Source organism: Peromyscus leucopus, chromosome 6 (assembly GCF_004664715.2).
Source record: "Peromyscus leucopus breed LL Stock chromosome 6, UCI_PerLeu_2.1, whole genome shotgun sequence".
Taxonomy (NCBI): Eukaryota; Metazoa; Chordata; class Mammalia; order Rodentia; family Cricetidae; genus Peromyscus; species Peromyscus leucopus.
Window position 1 is genome coordinate 129,380,350 of NC_051068.1, and position 18,644 is coordinate 129,398,993.

An 18,644-nucleotide genomic window follows, 5' to 3' on the forward strand; every position below is an offset into this window, starting at 1 on the left:
TTCTGCCTCCCAAGAGCTGAGAATAAAGGCCCCATTGCTAACTTAATATGTTAGTGATAGTATGATATATCTCAGCTTGTATTTCATGTTCATAATTTTAGTGTAAACTTGAGATTGAAGAAAAAAGTAATTCTGCTAATGTATCACTGTGTAACAAACCACTCCAGAACTTCACTTGTTACTGTGTGGGTCACACACATCCCATGTACATGTGTGGAGGTCAGAGGACAGTTCCAGGGATCAAACTCAGGCTTGGTGGCAAACACATTTCCCTGCTGAACCATCTTGCCAGCCCCAAAGATTGGTGTTGTTTGTTTTCTTGGGTGCTTGGTTTTTAAATTTTTACTTATTATTCTGTATAGAATGGGGAGCTCTTATGTCAAGGTCAAATGTGACTTTTAGGACTATTCTTCCCTTTCAACTTTAAATGGGTTCCAGGGATGGTTAACAAGTTTGTGTCACAAGCTTATTTTACCTACTGAGCCATCTCACCAGCCCTCAAATTTTTATAGATAAAAAAGCAAGGCTTGGCATATTGGTGCATACCTGCAGATGCATCACTTGGGAGCAGAAGTCTTAGGGTCAGGTGTGAAAGTCCTCCTTCCCTGCACAATGCTTTCTTGGGTAAGTGTAGGGCCAACTTGTGCTACTTGAGACCTGTCTCAACAACAGAAAGCCACGTGAACTTCACAGAGATTCTAGTCACAGACACAGACATATTTCCATGAAATAACCTCTATTTATATGTGAATAAAGAAGCCACATGTACAGCTTTCTTCTTTCCAGAAACCACATAAGCAGAAAAGTTGAGAGTTCAAGCACGCCTTTAATCTCAGCACTCAGGAGCCAGAGGCAGACAGATCTCTATGAGTTTTGGTCTACACAGTGAGTTCTAGGCTAGTCAGGCCTACACTGTGAGATCCTATCTTTTTTTTTTTTTAAATGGAAGTTGAAAATAACTTATCTTAGTTCATTTGGATTGCTGTGGCAGATTACCATGTATTGCATGACATAAGTAAGAGAAGTTATTATAAATACTGATTGTTTTATAGAGATTGGAGCCAAGCTGAGGGCAGTTGACTTAAGGATTTCTGGATTAGCTGTATGAGCACAGTATAACCTGAATTCCTAAAAATAGGTTTGGGATGCAGAAGATGGTCAGTATTACAGGATGTGTGAACAATCCACTATTGCTGGTTTTGAAGATGGAGGAAGAAGGCTGTGAACCAAGGGATGTGTGTGTCTTCTAAAAGCTGGAAAGGGAGGAAAACAAATTCTCCCCTAGTGGGAAGGTAGCTCTGTTCCCTTTAATCTTCCCAGACCCATTTTAGAATTGTGAAGACCCTCCTCAGGAGTTTGTGTTTTAAATGACTGCCATTCATTGAGCACTGGCTATGCAAAAATGAAGTCCTGGGTCTTATTTTCAGCTCTGTAAAACATTCAGAGTAAATGAAAAACAAATGCCACTTGAGTTTATGAAGATCTGTGGTTATAAAGTAACAACAGAACTGCCTACAAGTTGTTAGTAAATGGTGCAGTTTGTATTCTATTTTCAGTTGCATTGAAGGCTTGTGCTTATGAGCAGTATTGGAGCCATCATCACATTCTTAGACTTAGGGCAGAGCCGACCAGCCATGTTTTTTTGCTGGGTATTTTTTGGTCTTTTCTACTCCCAGTTCCTTGTACTGTGACAGCCAGAACATAGAAGCATTGTCACAGTTCACAGGGTAAGCCCGGTGTAGTGGCACCCACCTTTAATCCCAATACTTAGGAGGCAGAGGCAGGCGGATCTCTGTGAGTTCAAGGCCAGCCTGGTCTACAGAGTGAGTTTCAGGACAGCCAGAGCTTTTACTGAGACCCTGTCTTCGAATAACAACAACAAAAACAAAATAGTTTGTGGAGTAAATGAATAAATCTGTCATAGTGAGGTCTAGACATAAAATTGCTACTACTACCTATGCATTACTGACTTATGTGTATTTTTTTTTCTTTCCTTTTTAATGATTGAAAAAAAAATCCCTCCTTAGGCCTTTCAGAAAATGACTATCCATTTTTCTTTCCCTTCAACAGAGGATAAATCAAACATTGACACAGTCTTCAAAGTGAAATAGGTTTACATAGCTGGCAAATTTTTTTAATTTTTTTTTTTTTTTTTTTTACAAGAACCTCTAGATTCTCACTTCTCATTTCCCCTCAGAGCATTACTGGCACATTTAAATTGCATGGATTTCTACTCCTCCCATGAAAATAGGCTTTCAGCTGTGTCTGTCACTCTGTGTGCCCTGCATACCCTTTTGGTCTATTCTTTGAGTTCTTCCTTTGCCCTCCTTTCTCACCAAATGAATGACTGGAAATAACCTTTCAGTGTCTTTCTCTCTAGATTTACAGGAGTCCTCTTTTTCAACCATGTTCCCGTCAGCCACTCGTACTTTTTTTTTTTTGTAAACATAAAGTTATAATTCCCATTTTATTTTTTCAGTTTTTTTTGTTTTTTTTTTTTCTGTCTTTACGAAGTTTCCTCTTTACATGGGCTTTGGTATAGGTCGTGGTGTAGCAGGTCTAATTCGTGGTGGGGGTGTTCGGTCCTTCGGGGCTTCATGAATCAAACTCCTGACTTCCTTGCTGTGAATGGCACAGCTCACACAGTGATGCAGCTTGACACAGAGATTGGGAACCACACAAGCAACGACGACGCTTGCTTCGGAAATGTTCCTGACAGTAGTGGCCTCTACAGTGCTTCGAATGACCAACTTCTTAGCGACCTTGTCTTTGGGTACTCACTGGGCACAGTTCATGATCAAATTGGCTGCACATAGCTGTGGCCCTTTTTGGAAGACTGTTGATTCTTCTTTTGTTGGTCATCTTGGAGCCAACACCCAAAAGAGCACGACTTACACTTTTAGCAAGTTATCTCCCTGGAAGCTTAAAGTTCTTTCCCACTATTCTGAAATTGTATTCATTGTATTCATTTAGAGGGTCTTTTCAATTTGAAACAATTTTTTCTTTCTTTCTTTTTTCCCTGCACAAGGTTAAAACAAACAACAAACAAAAAACTATGTAAAGATATATAGTGAAAGTGAATGTATTTTTCACACTCTTTGAGGCTTTCTTATCCTGACTTACATTAACTCTTTGGAAATGGAGAGTTTTGCTATATAATCAACAGATTTTCTTAATGATTTAATATTATGCCTTCTCATGTAATTTTGTCAATACATTACATATTTTTTTTTACAGTAGTATGACCAGGAGCTGGAAAGATGGCTCAGTGGTTAAGAGCACTGACTGCTTTTCCAGAGGATAAGGGTTCAATTCTAGGCACTCACATGATGGCTCACAACTGTGTAATTCTAGTTCCAGGGGATCTGATGCCCTCTTCTGAACTCTGATAGTACTACATGCAGGCACAACATGCATACACATAAAAATTGAAATTAAAAAAAAAATTAAAGTTATAAAGGAATATGACCAAACTGCTAGGGAAGTTCTAAATAACAAAGCACTTAATTAATACTAATGCTTCTCTTGGTGTCTTTTATTTCTGTTGATGCTGTCATTTGTTCTGTTTTTATGAGTAAAGTATTCATGTTGTGTTTGCATGGGGCATAACCATTTTCTCAAAGTAGATACTGTTGATTCACAGTAATGTACATACATACCTTTTAATTCTTGATTAATGGGTAACTGATACAGTTAATGCAAGAGAAATGCACTTGCTTGTCTAGCATATTCCTCAAGTGTTCATAGGACGACTCAGGACTGACACAAGGTCAGTGACACTGCTAATTCTTTGGGTTGTTGTGTGTGTTTTATGTTGTTTATTTGTTCTCACTATGTAGCTCAAGCTGACTTTGAACCCACAGAAAGCACCTGCCTCCAACTCTGTGGGGGTTAAACATCTGTACCATCTGGGTTAGCTGTTTTTTGTTGGTTTGTTTGTTTGTTTGAAATGGGGTCTCCTTGTATAGGCAGGCCTCCAGTTTTCCATGCAACTGAGTGTGGCCTGGGCTCTGGAAAGCTCTGGGATTTCAGCCTCCACTCCCACAGCCTCCTGCTTTTGCTTTCCTTTGCCTATTACTCATATGAGTGAACTCTGGGACATCCCATCCTTAATCTTCAAGTCTTAATGAAACCATTTCTTAACCACCGAACCACCTTTCTAACCCCAACAGAACCATGCCTTTACATGTGTAGGCTTCTGTTTTGCTGCTGCTTCCGTGGCTCTTGTTGCTTTTGCTGTAGGATGGCTGTCGGTTTCTGCTTAGTAAGATAGTTGAATGTGTGAGTATATGTGCATGTCAGGAAAACACCTTGGCATTTGCCTATGAAATCATAGTGGTATAATATCCAAAAGCTTCATTGTACAAATTGCCAGATTTTAAATGATTGGAAATAATTAACTTTATTGTATCCTAAATGAAAAGATAAGTATATTATTTGGTAGACATTTGAAGGAAACTGTTTTTCTGATGTTGACAGGGTCCTTCCACTGTGCCATATTTTGCTGAAGAAAAAGGATTTCTTATTAAATGCTGTAGTTACAAAGATTCTTTCTAAAGAAATAGCTAAATTTCCCTACAGTGGGATGATTTTGGATGATATGGGTGGACAACATTTGAAGCCACACTGCAGTACTTTATTTTTTATTAATATATTCTTAAATGAGGTCTGAGTTATTGAGAGTAAAAATATATGACTATTGGGGCTAGAGAGATGGCTCAGCAGTTAATAGCACTGGCTGCTCTTCCAGAGGACCTGGGTTCAGTTCCTGGCACCCACATGGCAGCTCCCATCTGTCTGTAACTCCAGTTCCAGGAGTTACTATAATATCTATCTATCTAGAAATTATGGACACGTTTCTTATATATTATTAACAATTTAAAGATGGCTTTGTAATAGTAATGTTCACTTAATATAACTTTTCTTTTCCAGATGATGGGACTAGTCAAAGTGATTCTGTTCCTAAGACTGCCATGACGCTACCAAGTGAATCCAGAGTCAATGTCCATGCTATAGTCACACTAAAGCTGCTAGACTATAGGTATGCAGTCTGTCTTAGTTACCATTCTTTTGCTATGACAAAACAACATGACCAAGGCTACTTATAAAACAGAGCATTTAATTTGGGGCTCATGGTTATGTTCATAGTTGCAGAGAGTTAGAGTCTGCTACCATCATGACAGGTAGCATGGCAGCAAGCAGGCAGGCATAGTGCTAGAGCAGGATGAAGCAGAGGGAGACAGAGCTAACTAGAATGGTGTAGGCTTTTGAAACTTCAAAGCATATCCCCAGTAATATACCTTTTCCAATAAGTTCATACCTCCTAATCCTTCACAAACAATTCCACCAACTGTGGACCAAGCATTCAAATATATGACTTTATGGAGGCCATTCTCATTCAAACCATCACACAGTCCATCTGCATAGCATTGAAGATGCAGTCAGTGTCCCTGCTGTGGTCACACTAAAGCTATTAAGTACAGCTATGTAGTCCATCTGCACAGCATTGCAAGGCCCATAGGAAACTTGAGAAAGAGTCCTTCAGAGAAAGGACAACTAGTAAGGATAAGATAGTCATGAGAGCAGATTCCCCTTTGCAGGTTCCTTAGAAGAATTTAAAAGTGAGCTCAAAATGGAACTTGACTCAGAGAGGTAGAGTACCTGAGTATCCAGGGAGAGGTATTGTGGGAAAGAGGTAGAGTGCCTGGGTATCTGGGGAGAGGTATTGCAGGAAAGAGGTAGAGTGCCTGGGTATCTGGGGAGAGGTATTGTGAGAAGGAGGTAGAGTGCCTGGGTATCTGGGGAGAGGTATTGTGGGAAGGAGGTAGAGTGCCTGGGTATCTAGAGAGAGGTATTATGGGAAGGAGGTGGAGTGACTGGGTATCTGGGGAGAGATATTGTGGGAAGGAGGTGGAGTGACTGGGTATCTGGGGAGAGGTATTGTGGGAAGGAGGTGGAGTGACTGGGTATCTGGGGAGAGGTACTTCAGGAAGGAGGATGTTATAATAGTGCAGTGAAATTAAAGGAGGGCACACTGAGGAGAAAGAACTTGTTCCTTGGGCCTTACTAAAAAATTTATTTTAGAATATGGAGGCAGACTTTCTTTTCCACCCACCAGTTTCCAAATAACCAACACAGAGTCTTAATATTAATTATAAATGCTCCACCAATAGCTCAGGCTTGTTACTACCTAACTTTTGCATTTAAACTGACCTATATTTCTTATCTACCCTCTGCCACTTGGCTCATGGCATGCTATCTCATTTTCTACACATTCTGCTTCCTTTGCATCTGGCTGGCATCTCCTCTGACTCTGCCCTTCTTCTTCCCAGAGTCCGTAGTTTGGTTATCCTGCCTATCCTGCTGGTCCAGTTTGGACAGTATACTGTTAGCAGTTGAGGCAAGGGCAGTTTCTTTGTCCACATGGCTAGCTTTTGCCATAAAGAAAAGAAACTCCATATGGAGGTTCTTCGATGCCCATCATCTTCTCTGGAATACATTGGTGCTGCCAGGAGCAAATGTGTCTCACTGTCATGAAAAGCCTTAGGTTATTAAACATAATAAACGCCATATTCTGTAGGTCTTTGAAGTGTTTGAAGACCATCTATTTATCTAAATATATCTGTGTATGACTTTGAAAACATACCTAATATGACTATAAGTTTGACTATTAGATGAGTATTAATCTGTATTTCTTAATTATACATTATATTTTTAAATGAGCTGCATAAACACAATACCCTGAACAAGAATAGAAACATACATATAGCATAATAAAATTAACCTTAAATTTGTATCAATAAACCAAAATCCATACCAATGTAAAATATTTTGAGATTAATGTTTTTTATTAATGTAGATTCAATAATCTACCCTTTTATCTCATCATTTCTACATTATATCCCCCTTTTTTCGGTTCACAAGAGATCTTTGAATTTAACTCTTTAGTTTGGCTTTTTTTTTTTTTTTTACTATGACCAATAACAACTTGTGACCAACCCCACTTAAATGATAACAAATATCCATAACCCACCTTTTAGAAATGTAGGTGTCTTTTCTAGACTGCTTCCTGTTGTTGAGGGGAGAAACCTTGAGAAAATCAGGATAATTGTTAAGTCTTGGCTGGAGTATTCTCTGAGACTGGATCATCTCAGCCAGTAGCCTTGAAGCTGTTCTGGATGCTGGATCACCTGAGCCATCCGTTTTTATTGGTGTCTGCTCCCCTTGTTCTGAAAATTCTTAAACTTTTAAAGGTAATGTACATATCTGCATTAATACAAGTGTAGACTGCATTGTAAACAAGTCAGCCAAAGATGATTTTTTTGTTTTATATTTGAGAAGGTAAAATCTACATCACATGTCTTGTAGTTCTTTGGTTTATTTCTGTATGTTTGTAGCCAGGATTTTCAGAGGATCTTCCTTGATCAAACCTGATCATCTTTAACTTTGAATCCACAGCCTTTCATTTCCTATGGAAATAAAAGCATAACCTCTTCCCTAATTAAACATATCTTTTCACTTCCATTTTGAAGTCAAGACATTTTTAAAATATATGGGTTGGTTTAATCCAGCAGCTTTTATAATCCAGTGTCTCTTAGCTGCTATCACTCCTTCCTCTGCAGTCAAAAAATTCAAAGACAACACAATGATATACAGTACTTAGACTCTTTTGTGTATTTTTCAGTCTTTATGTGGCTTTTTCAATATATTACTTTATTCCCCCTTTAAGGACTTTTATCATTTTAAAACTATACTTTCTTAATCTGTGACTGTATATACTATGCCTATGTATATTTTTGAACACACTGTAAGTTGTTCAGAGGCTTTTTTCCATCTGGATCTGTCTTTACTATATATCTGTAGTCTTTGCTGTCTGCATGAGCAGAACTTAAATCCACCATGTGGCTTAATTCATGACATGCTGGCAGGGCTCACTCTGGTAGTGCTCGAACTGGCACCTGCAAGCAGTGCCTGGGAGACGCGTCTCTGTACCATGGCAAGCATCAGAGACATGAGGCTAGGAAGCCATGTTTTATTCCATTTTTGTGTGTTTAAAACCTTTCTCATGTCTTATGTGGATGTAGGTGCCAGATGTTTGGGGGGGGGGTTGTAGGTGGTCTTTTCTGTTTTACCAGCGAGTTCCCAAATAACCATGCAGAGACTTAATATTAATTTATAAATGCTTGGCCGATAGCTTAGGCTTATCTCCTGCCAGCTCTTAAAATTTAAATTAACCCATTTTTATGAATCTGTGTTTTGCCACATCGCTTGTGGCCTTACCTGTCCACCAGCATGTCTTGCTTCCTCTGTGTCTCTTGGTGACTCTTCCTCTTCTGCCCTTCTCCCCAGAATTCTCCTAGTCTGGGCTCCAGTCTTTCTTCCCTAGCTCTAGTCCAGTCAGTTCTTTATTAACCAATGAGAGTAATACATATTTACAGTGTACAGAGATTGTTCCATAGCAAGCATGTATTTTATTTTGTATGCATGGATGTTTCACCTTCATATATGTCTGTACACCAAATATATGCTTGGGTGCTTGAAGAGACCCAAAGAGGTATCAGATCTCCTAGAACTGGAGGTATAGAAGGTTGTAAGCCACCATGTAGGTTCTGGAAATCACATGTGGGTGATATAGATATATAGGATATAGATATGATAGGATAAAAAGGGTAGATTGTTGAACCTACTTTTAAAGAGCAACAACTTGTTTAAAAATGTTTTATATCGCTATGGATTTTAGTTTATTGATACTTAAAGTTAATTTTGTTATACTGTATGTATATTTCTACTCTTGTTTGAGGTATGTTTATGTAACTCATTTAGATTGTAATGGATATTTAAAAATACAAATTAATAATTAGTCTTCTATGATAGTCAAACTTATAGTCATGTTAAGTTTTCTAGGTATACATAGATATATTCCAGATAAATAGGTAATCTTCAAATACTTCAAAAATGTACAAAATATAACATTTAAAATGCTTTAAAAAATTTTGACTTTCTGGACAATGAGACATGGCTGCTCCTAACAGCACCAATTTACTTAAAGACACACTGTATGTATATATATATATATAATATATATATATATATATATATATATTTAATCGTTTTATCTTCTTCTTAACAAAAATAGCTATTTGGGCAAAAAACTGTTCTTGCCTAGACTGCTTGATCAATTGGACATACAGGACCCATAAAAAGGTGACCACTAAACTTTACTTGACAAAATGGTCCTTCAGGTTTCTGCTTTGCAGAGGAAACTGCCAGACATTCTACAAGACACACACACAAAACATGACTGAGAGACTCTAGGCCTGTAAGCTAAAGACAGATGCCCCAACTTGACAGAAGAACTTTAGATGACTGTCCAGGCTGCCAGCTGTCTCTGTCTACTCTCACAAGACTCCCAAAAGTTGCTTACATCCTTCTCCCATTTCTCAGGTAATAGTATATCCTTCTGAGGTCTTTGATGTAGTTAAAGACTAAATAGTTATAATTTCCTTAGTTATGATAAAGATAAGTTAAATATAAAACCTTAAACTCATAAATATAAAATAGATATCTTCTTTAATTCTACCAAATACATATAAACTAAATTTTATAAATAGACTAGATATTATAACTATAATTCTTACTTGATAATTGTTTTGTTATAAGTGATTTTACTATGTTAAAGTTAAAATCTTCCTTTTTAAAAAAACCAAAAAGGAAAAGTGCTGTGGAATGTCCTATATGCTATAAATATATGTTACTGTAATTGATTGATAAATAAAATGCTAATTGGCCAATAGCCAGATACCGGGCCTTGGCGAGAGCTCTCCAGTTCCACTTGGGTCCTCTAGAAGAGCAACCAATGCCCTTAACTACTGATCCATCTCTTCAGCCCTCTGTTTTTTGTAGTTTTTATTAAAGGACACAGAGTTGTCCTCATTGGGAATGAGGTGGGCTTTCGTATAAAGGCAGTGCTTCATCTTTCTGGAAAGTGTCTGGGAGGCAAGTGACTGCTGAGGTCCTTTCTTTTTCTTCCTGTTTAGCCTCCCCTACAAGAATATTTGACTCAAAACAATTATCAGTTGCAAAAAATATGAGAGAGACAGGTGGATTAATGTTAACATCTTATGGTAAGATTTTATTACAAGAATATGAGTGACAATTTGGTATTTAAGTTCTCAAATTCACTAACTAATATTTAGAGGAAATTTTATGTTTGAGGGCGAGTCTGTTAAATAAGAAACTATCATTTAGTTAATGAAAAGCTTGACTAACAAGCAGTTTGAGAAGCGATTACCTCATGTTTGTGAATGGAACTGAGATAGTGTCTCATAGTTGTACCGCATTCTGGGAACACAGTAACAATGGAGCACTGACAGTGTCTGTGAACAGAGTAAGGGAAAACATTTAAGTTCCTATGCATTGTGGAAGTGTATCAGATGAGGGAAAGAAGCTGGATAACCCTGCAGAGGCGGCAGTGTTTTGTCAGGTGCCTCTAGAGTGATGTGTGAAGCAACAGCAGTGAGGGTGAGCAATGCTGCCAGCCCTTTGTTCACACTGTTTTTTGACCAGTAACTATTCTTTAAAGACTCTATAAGTTGTCCTATGGCTACTCACCCTCTCAACAGTGAAGATCTCCATTCACATTATTCTTACTCCACCCTTTGTGTGTAGCAACTACTAAGCCACACTAACAGAGGTTGAGTCCACCTGTACCTATTCTGTATTCCTCTGATCATATGGCATTGTTATATATATATATTTATATTTGCACAAGCTGTGGCATAAATATCAAAGGCTACTTTTCAGATTCTAATCCCAGAGCAGGGACAAACTGCAAAGCTCCTCAGTGTGGCAGCATGAATAGTTAGGTCAGCCTGTCTCCTAATGTGTCTCCTACCAGACACTAGAGGAAAAGAGGCATGCAGATGATGACATGAAACTAATTTAGTATAGTGTTGTACTTGTTATCCTCCAATCATTGAAGCTGACAGATCTTAACAAATTTTTAAGGAAAGCTTGGTTTTAAAATCAGATTTAGCGCCAATCACAGGTAGAGAAATGGACCATGTATTCTCTTCAGTTTCTGAATTTTCAAAGTGCATCTGTTTTTGTTCATGTGACTGAGCATGAGCAGAGCATACTGACCTCACAGAACTTCATCAACTACCTTAAACATTTTGCTAAAATCTGTAAAGGCCTTTAGAAATAGGGAATAGTGATTACATATTTTTGGGACTGCTGATGTTTTATTTTTTTGACCACTTTTTACTTAGTGATAAACAAGCAACCTTGATTCCTGATGACATATTTGATGCCACAAAAAGCAATATCATCACTTCCGTCAACTTCAGTAAGAATCAGCTGTGTGAGATTCCAAAAAGGTAGGATCTCCTGGTGATGCACTTGTCAGGTTGGCCTTGTTTTTGTCAGTTGCATCTTTGAAAGTGGGTATTAGTTTCCTAAACTGTTAATGTTAGAGGGGGGCTGCAAACTGTGGTTCCATTGCTCTGTGAGATGCACAGGTCTTAAAACTCCCTACTTTATGCTGTAAACTTGAGAAATGGGTGTTAGAATCATTAACCCTAAAATTAATAGTTTTGTATAATGAGGTATGACAGGGAGATTCATGAGAGACCACCCAGTACTAGGCCCACAGCAGGGAAGAGTAGTTTCACTTGGAGGCCCAGCAGTACAGCTGTGTGTGCGGTGTCTCTGTTAGCCAGTGTGACCCAGGTCTGCCCAAACACACCATGGGTATCTGAGATCAAGTCAGATATTCTTCTAGCCCTTCAATAAAATGAACTAGAAGATGGACAGGTCTCCTTTTGTAGTAGGCTATCTTGCTTCAAGACCCACATCCCTAGTTTTCTCTGTAAATAAGACACATTTTATAGTTTGCCCTTTTAAACATCTGAAAATCTGGGCAGTTCTATAAAAGCCATTTAATTTTTTTGCTACATCAGCCTTTGCAGTGTCATCTGTTTGCTTTTGTTTTGTCTTTTTCTGTCTGTGTTTCCTTAGGTGCCCATGTGTCTACTAAGTAACATCATACTTTACTAGCTAATGGAATAAAGGTGGAGAGCTGCAAGAGATGCTCCTGGCTTCACTCTAGTCACTTACTTAGGGTTTACTTCCTATTTTATTCCTGTCTAGTTCTTATGCAGTGTGCTATTCTCTTACCAGAGATGCTCCATTTTTTAAAAAGCAGCTTAGAAAAACCAAAGAAGACAGCACAGAGTACTTTGCTCTAGAGTGCTTCTAATCCACTCTCCCTCTCTTAGCTTTGAAATTTATAATTCATAATGAATATTCATAAGATACTGGATGAAATGGAAAGACGTGGTGTATAGTCTTACCACTGATAACAGATGTTAACGAAGTGACATTTATTTTAAGCTATTTGGAATTTTATGTGTATTTGTTTTTTGAATGCTTTATTTATCATATGTATTTCTCAATTTCTTTTTTTTTTTAATTTCCCTGTTTCATAAGTAATGCTTTTAAACTCCAACTTAGCTATGTACTAGGTTACTTACTTATAGCAGTAAATAAAACATACTGTTTCTTTAGGCTAAATTTCCAGAAAAATTACTGTGTTGAGGGGTGTGACCACAATTAATGATCATTCACATAACAAATATTACTAAAAAGTGAGTATGTCAAATTAAAAAAATATTATTTTATGTGTATGGGTCTTTTGCCTGGAATCACTTGAATGTCTGGTACCTGTGGAGGACAGAAGAGGGTGTTGGATGCTTTGAAACTGAAATGACAGATGGTTGTGGGCCACCACGTAGGTACTGGGAATCAAAATTGGGTCTTCTAAAGGAGTACCTACATGTAAGTAGTATGTTGTGCTCTCTGAAATGATGTATTATTAGTGTCTAACAGTGCATTTTATGAATTCAGTTCACCGTCAGGATAAAATATCGTAGCCACCTAGGTCTGATTTTTCTCTTTTGTGTCATAATTAGGTTAAATACATAATCAATGGGTTTTTTTAAAATTAAACTTCACTTTCCATTTACTGTCAGATTGAAGCCTTGGACTGATCAAGGTAAGGTTTTTGTTTGTTTTTTAAATTTTAGTTTTACACAGCCAGTCTCTGAAATTTTTTTTTGAGGAACTGAGATCCTAAAAGTCATGGCAAGCAGAAGGGATGTTGTTCTTCCTCCTATGATTGTTTCAGTTTTGAATTAGTACTAACATTTAAAATTGTTTTTGTTTCAGAATTATTGAGCTGAAGGAGATGGTATCAGATGTCAACCTCAGTTTTAACAAGCTTTCCTTTGTATCCCAAGAGTTATGCTTGCTTCAGAAATTGACATTTTTAGATTTAAGGTACTTGACAATGCTGTTACTTGACACCTTAAAAGTTGTGATTAATGTTTGAGTTTTTATATTGTATTTTCATTGGTGAGTTTGGAACCTGGTCTTCGGTGTACTAGCTATATTAGGAGAAATACAAAATTAAGTTACTTAGGTATTTTAACCAATCTGTCATTGTAAGTAGTTTATAACTTAGATAATGAGATAAAATTATCTAAAATATTTTTAATTAACATATTCTTTAAATTCATGCCTAAGTGAAATGACAGTTAATACGTGGAAAACATCTCTTTCGTGTTCTTTGTTCCTGAAGTAGATAACGTATTCCAGACCAGCATTCCCCTCTGCTGCTCTACAGTTACACAAGGCCCTTGAGGAGCCTGCTTACTTCCCACTGGGACTTTAAATAGACAGAAGCCAAGCAGAAGAGCCCTGACTGGAGCAGAGATAGAGCCTGCCTTACGCTCTCTGGGAATCCTAGCAAGCTTGATTTAAACAAATGCAGTGAGAAGCTGACAGCTTGTAGAGTGACATCAAGTGTCTCAGGGTTACTAAGCATTTATTTGTCTTTGGGTCTTAACATCGTGTCTGTTGTCAACTGTGTTTCTATTGCCTGCACTTTTCCTACTGCTTCCTGTTGTTAGCAGGAGTACTTTTAGTTGGCATGAAGTATAGTTGAGGCAGGAGGATCTGCCTGCACTAAGTGTGGTGCTTTTCTGCTCTGAGGTGTCAGAATCTAAAAGCTGATGGAACAGAGGGAAGGGAAGTCCCTGTGGCTGCTGTCTGGATGTTGTTGTTGTTGTTGTTGTTGTTGTTGTTGTGTTCCAGGCTTTTGTGTATATGTCTCTCTTTGTAACTGTCTTGAAGGCTCTACTAAAAGATTAAGTCTGCTTTCATGTGTGACAGCAGAAAGACTGGAAGAAAGAGTAGGACATCTGTGGGCTGTGCAGCCCAGCTTCTGCTGACAGTAAAAGGAAGATGCAGGGAAAGAAGGATGCAGGAGAGTGACTTCTGTTCCTAACACACCGAGCCACACTTCTTAGGGGCATCTCTAAGATGATCAGATTAATAAGAATTGACAAACACACATGAGTTTTTTTTTATTCCTCCTGGGATTTAAACTTGTTAAAGTTTTCGAGTTTTAAAAGTCCTATTTTGATTTCCAATTTAGGAATAATTTTTTAAGTTCTTTGCCTGAAGAGATGTCATCACTGACAAAACTACAAACAATCAATCTTTCCTTTAACAGGTAAGAAAACATCTGGGAGCCAGCTAAATAAGAAACCTTTATTTTTACAGTATCTTGCTAGCAGATTTTATTCTCATTTCATTCTACTTGAATGTATTGTTGTTTAGATTTATCATGATTGATCCTGAGCTGGTTGTAGTTGTTGTTATTCCTTCTACCACTCCAAGAAACCCAGTCTAGAAGGAAGATAAACATCTCACTAATTGTGGTTCTTGTAGGGGAAGCATGGAGAGCTTTTGAGGTGCCTTGAGGTAAACATTGAAAAACAGATGTTAGCCAAGAGCACCTGTCTCTGGCATCTGACAGTTTGCTTTGGACAATGAAGCCATGTCTGTGACAGTCAGTCATCTTCAAAAGAACTTAGTGCCTTTGTCCAGAAGCCTTGGGCAAACAAAGTTAAAACAAAAAACAAAAACAAAAAACCTCACATTTTACATTTTACTTAGTTAGAAGTGATTAATGATAAATAAAAGTAAATTAAGAAAGAACACGCTCCTGAGGGCGGCCTTAAGAGATCTTTAGAGGGAGAGATGTCACACCCATGAGTGGGGGACTTAGCCTCAGCTTTTGTTTGATTTTTACAATCAATAGTACCTTCTATGTCTGCTGACTATGTATTCCAAAATTAGTTTCTTATTTTCTGGAAAAGTTGAATATAGGACTTAAACCACACTTAAGATCATCGATTTTTAAGAGAAATTTGACCTCTACCACATTACAGAGGTATTCTGTTTGTATATTAATAGGTTCAAAGTGCTGCCTACAGTTCTATATCATATCCCCACATTAGAAGCAGTTCTGATAAGCAACAATCAGGTTGGTTCTGTGGACCCTCAGAAGATAAAGCTGATGGAAAACCTGAGCACTCTGGACCTTCAAAACAACGACCTCCTGCAAATTCCTCCAGAGCTTGGGAACTGTGTACAGCTAAGGTAGCTTCCCTTCTGGAGGGCTCCCAACTGATTTGTTGATTGCTTTATTCCTTGCAGGAAATTGAAATAACAGTCTTAATACCTTGTAACAGTAATAGTTAACCAAACACCTAATTTTTCTTTTCAGTTTCATCAGACATTTTCTGGCTTTATGTAACACCATTTATGTATAAATATACTATTTCTCATAGTATATATGCATATATAGTGTGGTATATGCTCACCCAGAACTGCACTGGGGCAAAGGTCAGGAAGGTCTGACCCTCCTTAGCCTGCTCAGGGTTTCTGAGGTCAGATTACAGAGCGTTACCCTCAGCTCCTGTGGTTTTCTCCTCACTTGCTTCTATCTCAGCCCTTTCTCTGCTCTCAGCAGTGACCAGCTTGGTCTCCCCTTTGAAGCATTCCTCTTCTCCACACAGAATTAATCCCACTGTGCTTTGGGGTCCATCTGTTCTACTTTTTTTTTTAATCCAAAAATGAGTTGACCTAAAGCTTCAACTATTCTAAGCACCTAATTAAATGCTGGTTAAGCAAATGGAAGGTGGGGGGCGGAGTTGAGATGCCAGCTGAAAGCTACTTCCTTCTCAAAAGCAGCTTGTTATTTTTTTGGCTGTTCACCTCACTGGGGTAGCCCTGGCATCTCATTTCTAGTGAATTGTTGGAAACAAATACGTGACTTGTATTTGTAAAACAAGCCTCGGTGTTTGCTGTAGTTATGAATCCCATCAGTACGTAACACCTTAATTTATTACTACTTCATGAATAGCCCCTATAATTTATGCCTGAAAGAAATTTAGCATGTTTTTCTATAGATACATTTGTACCCTTGGAAACTAAACAGCATTTTAGAACTATATGTGGAGGCTGTTTAATTTATTTATCTTATATTTTTATTTTAGTTTTTGAAACAGAAGAGTCTCACTGTGTTGCTCAGGCTGCACTTGAGCTCCGTACTTGCCTGCCTTAGTTTCCTAAATGCTAGAGTTGTAAGTGTGGACTCTCACCCCCTGGCTATTTGGAACATTTTGAACAGTAAAATCATAAACCAAAAGTACAGGAATTTGCAAACTAGCACTGAGTGGGCCCCAGGAAGGATGCCTGATTGCAGTGTGGTTGCAGATGCCTTATTGGACTTCATGGGACTCACGCCCTTGACTGGCATCAGTTTTTTCCAATTCTGGTCATAGCTGCAAATCCAGTAATTTGGGGTACCAGATAGATTTGGCATGGGTAGATTTGCAGATATAGAACCTATGCACTGTGAAAATCAGCTGCAATTCTTTTTTCCCCCCAGAAGCTAAGAAAGTTAACTATTTAGAAGAATTCCCAAGTAACATGGAAATATTTGAAGAAATATAGATGAACCTTATAATGCTGTGTGAGCCCTTTGACTTTTGTTTACATAAAAAACTTAGGTTATTAAAGTCTTTGAAGACATTTCATTAATTCCATAAAGAAACAACAGAATCGGCCCTTAACTCGTAAATTGGGTCTTATTTCCAAACACACACACACACTGTGTGTGTCCCTCTTGTCCGGGAAGGGAGGGCAGATGTGTGGAAGGCCCTTGTTGGGTATAGAGTGAGCTGTGACTGCAGTGTCCTTGGCATGGATCCTTGTCAGTTTGCTCATTCACTTGCTTAAATCTGTTTTATTATTTAGTGTGTGGTCATGTAAAATCAAGAGGAGACTAACCAGTAGTTCAAATCACAGCTCCACCATTTAGCAGCTGTTTATTCTAGACACATCTTTGTCTTTCCAGATTTGTATTTCCCTGTCTTTAAAATAGAAATATTAATGATACCTATACCATAAGTCTGTTAAAACAAAATCAATGGAGTCAATGAATGTAAACCTATAATGTGCCTTTCATGTGCTGTTGGATATTGTCATAATTCCAGCTGTCTTTATGTTTAGTTGGATTTGTAAGAGACACATAAGGAAAAATACACATTAAAAAATTGCAAACAATAGTTTTATTTCATGGAAAGAGAATCACTAATAGGAAATGCTTAATTTTCTTGTTTCTTTCATTTAGAACACTACTGCTAGATGGAAATCCATTCCGAGTTCCTCGAGCAGCCATATTAATGAAAGGCACAGCTGCTGTGCTGGAGTATTTGAGAGATCGAATTCCTGCCTGAGTACAGCTGGCATCTTATTCTGGACTGGACAGAGTCAGCCTCCAATGACTGCTGTATTCCAGGTGTCACTATATTCATTCCCACTAAGTGTTTACAGTTTGTGAAGTGCTGTGAACATTCAAAATGATGTTAACTGCAACACATCTTAAATGTTTTGCAAATTCATCCCTTATGACATTGCAAGAACTTTTTATTTCATGAAATTTATTATTTCCTAATGATAAGGCAACCATCTTTAGATCTGAGTTTCTCCTGGTTTTTTTTTTATTCCATATAATGTGAACTGAGCTAGGTGTATTAGGTATAAGTCAGCAAATTTTTATTAAATATTATTCTTTGGTATTTAAAAGAAAATGAGACTTTTCATTGCCCAGGATAGGACTTGCTGTGTGGTCAGTGTCAATGCATGTTTATGTTTAGGGTTTTGGTTGTGACTTTTGATTTTTTTAAACTTCATATAGGTGTGGGTGTCCTTTGTTCTGACCTGGTACATCTTCCTGTTTCCAACACCGTGAGTCTAAAATCTGCTTACAGCCTGATTAAAGTTAGACTGGCAGTTTTACAGTAATTTCTAAAAGGGAATTAGTTATAAGCAAGCTTGATTTAATAAAAACCAAATATAAACATTGTTGTTTACATTGAAATTATCAAAAGCAGGTTTATGAGCCATCCTCGCTCACCATATGATTGTGTCAAGAAGCCAGTTCAATAGTAGCATGTGTCAGCGGGCGGAGGTAGAGAACTTGCAGGTGATTGAGGCTGTTGATGTTAGGAAAAGTCAGTGCTAATAAAGATACATGCTTCATGTTCATAATAAAAGTTACATTTTTAAGATATTAGTACAGTGTTTTTGTTTTAAAAAGAAACACGCCTTTTCCATGTTACAGCTCCTTCAGAATCTGCTTCCATAGTAAACCAGACACCATGTAATAAGGTGATGTTTTATTATTTATACAATAAAGAGACTTTTATGTTATTCAAAACACTTTTTTA

At 37.8% G+C, this 18,644-nt stretch overlaps 1 protein-coding gene and 1 pseudogene across 5 annotated transcripts in view; one reads left to right on the forward strand and one right to left on the reverse strand.

Annotated features, from left to right (window-relative positions):
* Lrrc40 (leucine rich repeat containing 40) overlaps positions 1–18,487 on the forward strand; it is a 38,722-nt gene extending 20,235 nt beyond the window's left edge. For 3 of the 5 annotated variants that reach the window (XM_028890391.2, XM_037207255.1, XM_037207254.1), the window contains 6 exons: positions 4,933–5,041; positions 11,271–11,378; positions 13,228–13,338; positions 14,498–14,575; positions 15,322–15,507; positions 17,546–18,487. In XM_028890391.2, coding sequence (XP_028746224.1) covers positions 4,933–5,041; positions 11,271–11,378; positions 13,228–13,338; positions 14,498–14,575; positions 15,322–15,507; positions 17,546–17,651 — 698 coding nt within the window. In that variant the 3' untranslated portion in view covers positions 17,652–18,487. The remainder of the gene's footprint in view (positions 1–4,932; positions 5,042–11,270; positions 11,379–13,227; positions 13,339–14,497; positions 14,576–15,321; positions 15,508–17,545) is intronic. The other 2 variants (XR_005091870.1, XM_028890392.2) reach the window with 2 other exon arrangements.
* Positions 2,495–3,587, reverse strand: LOC119088243 (annotated as a pseudogene).
* Positions 18,488–18,644: the final 157 nt, after the last annotated feature.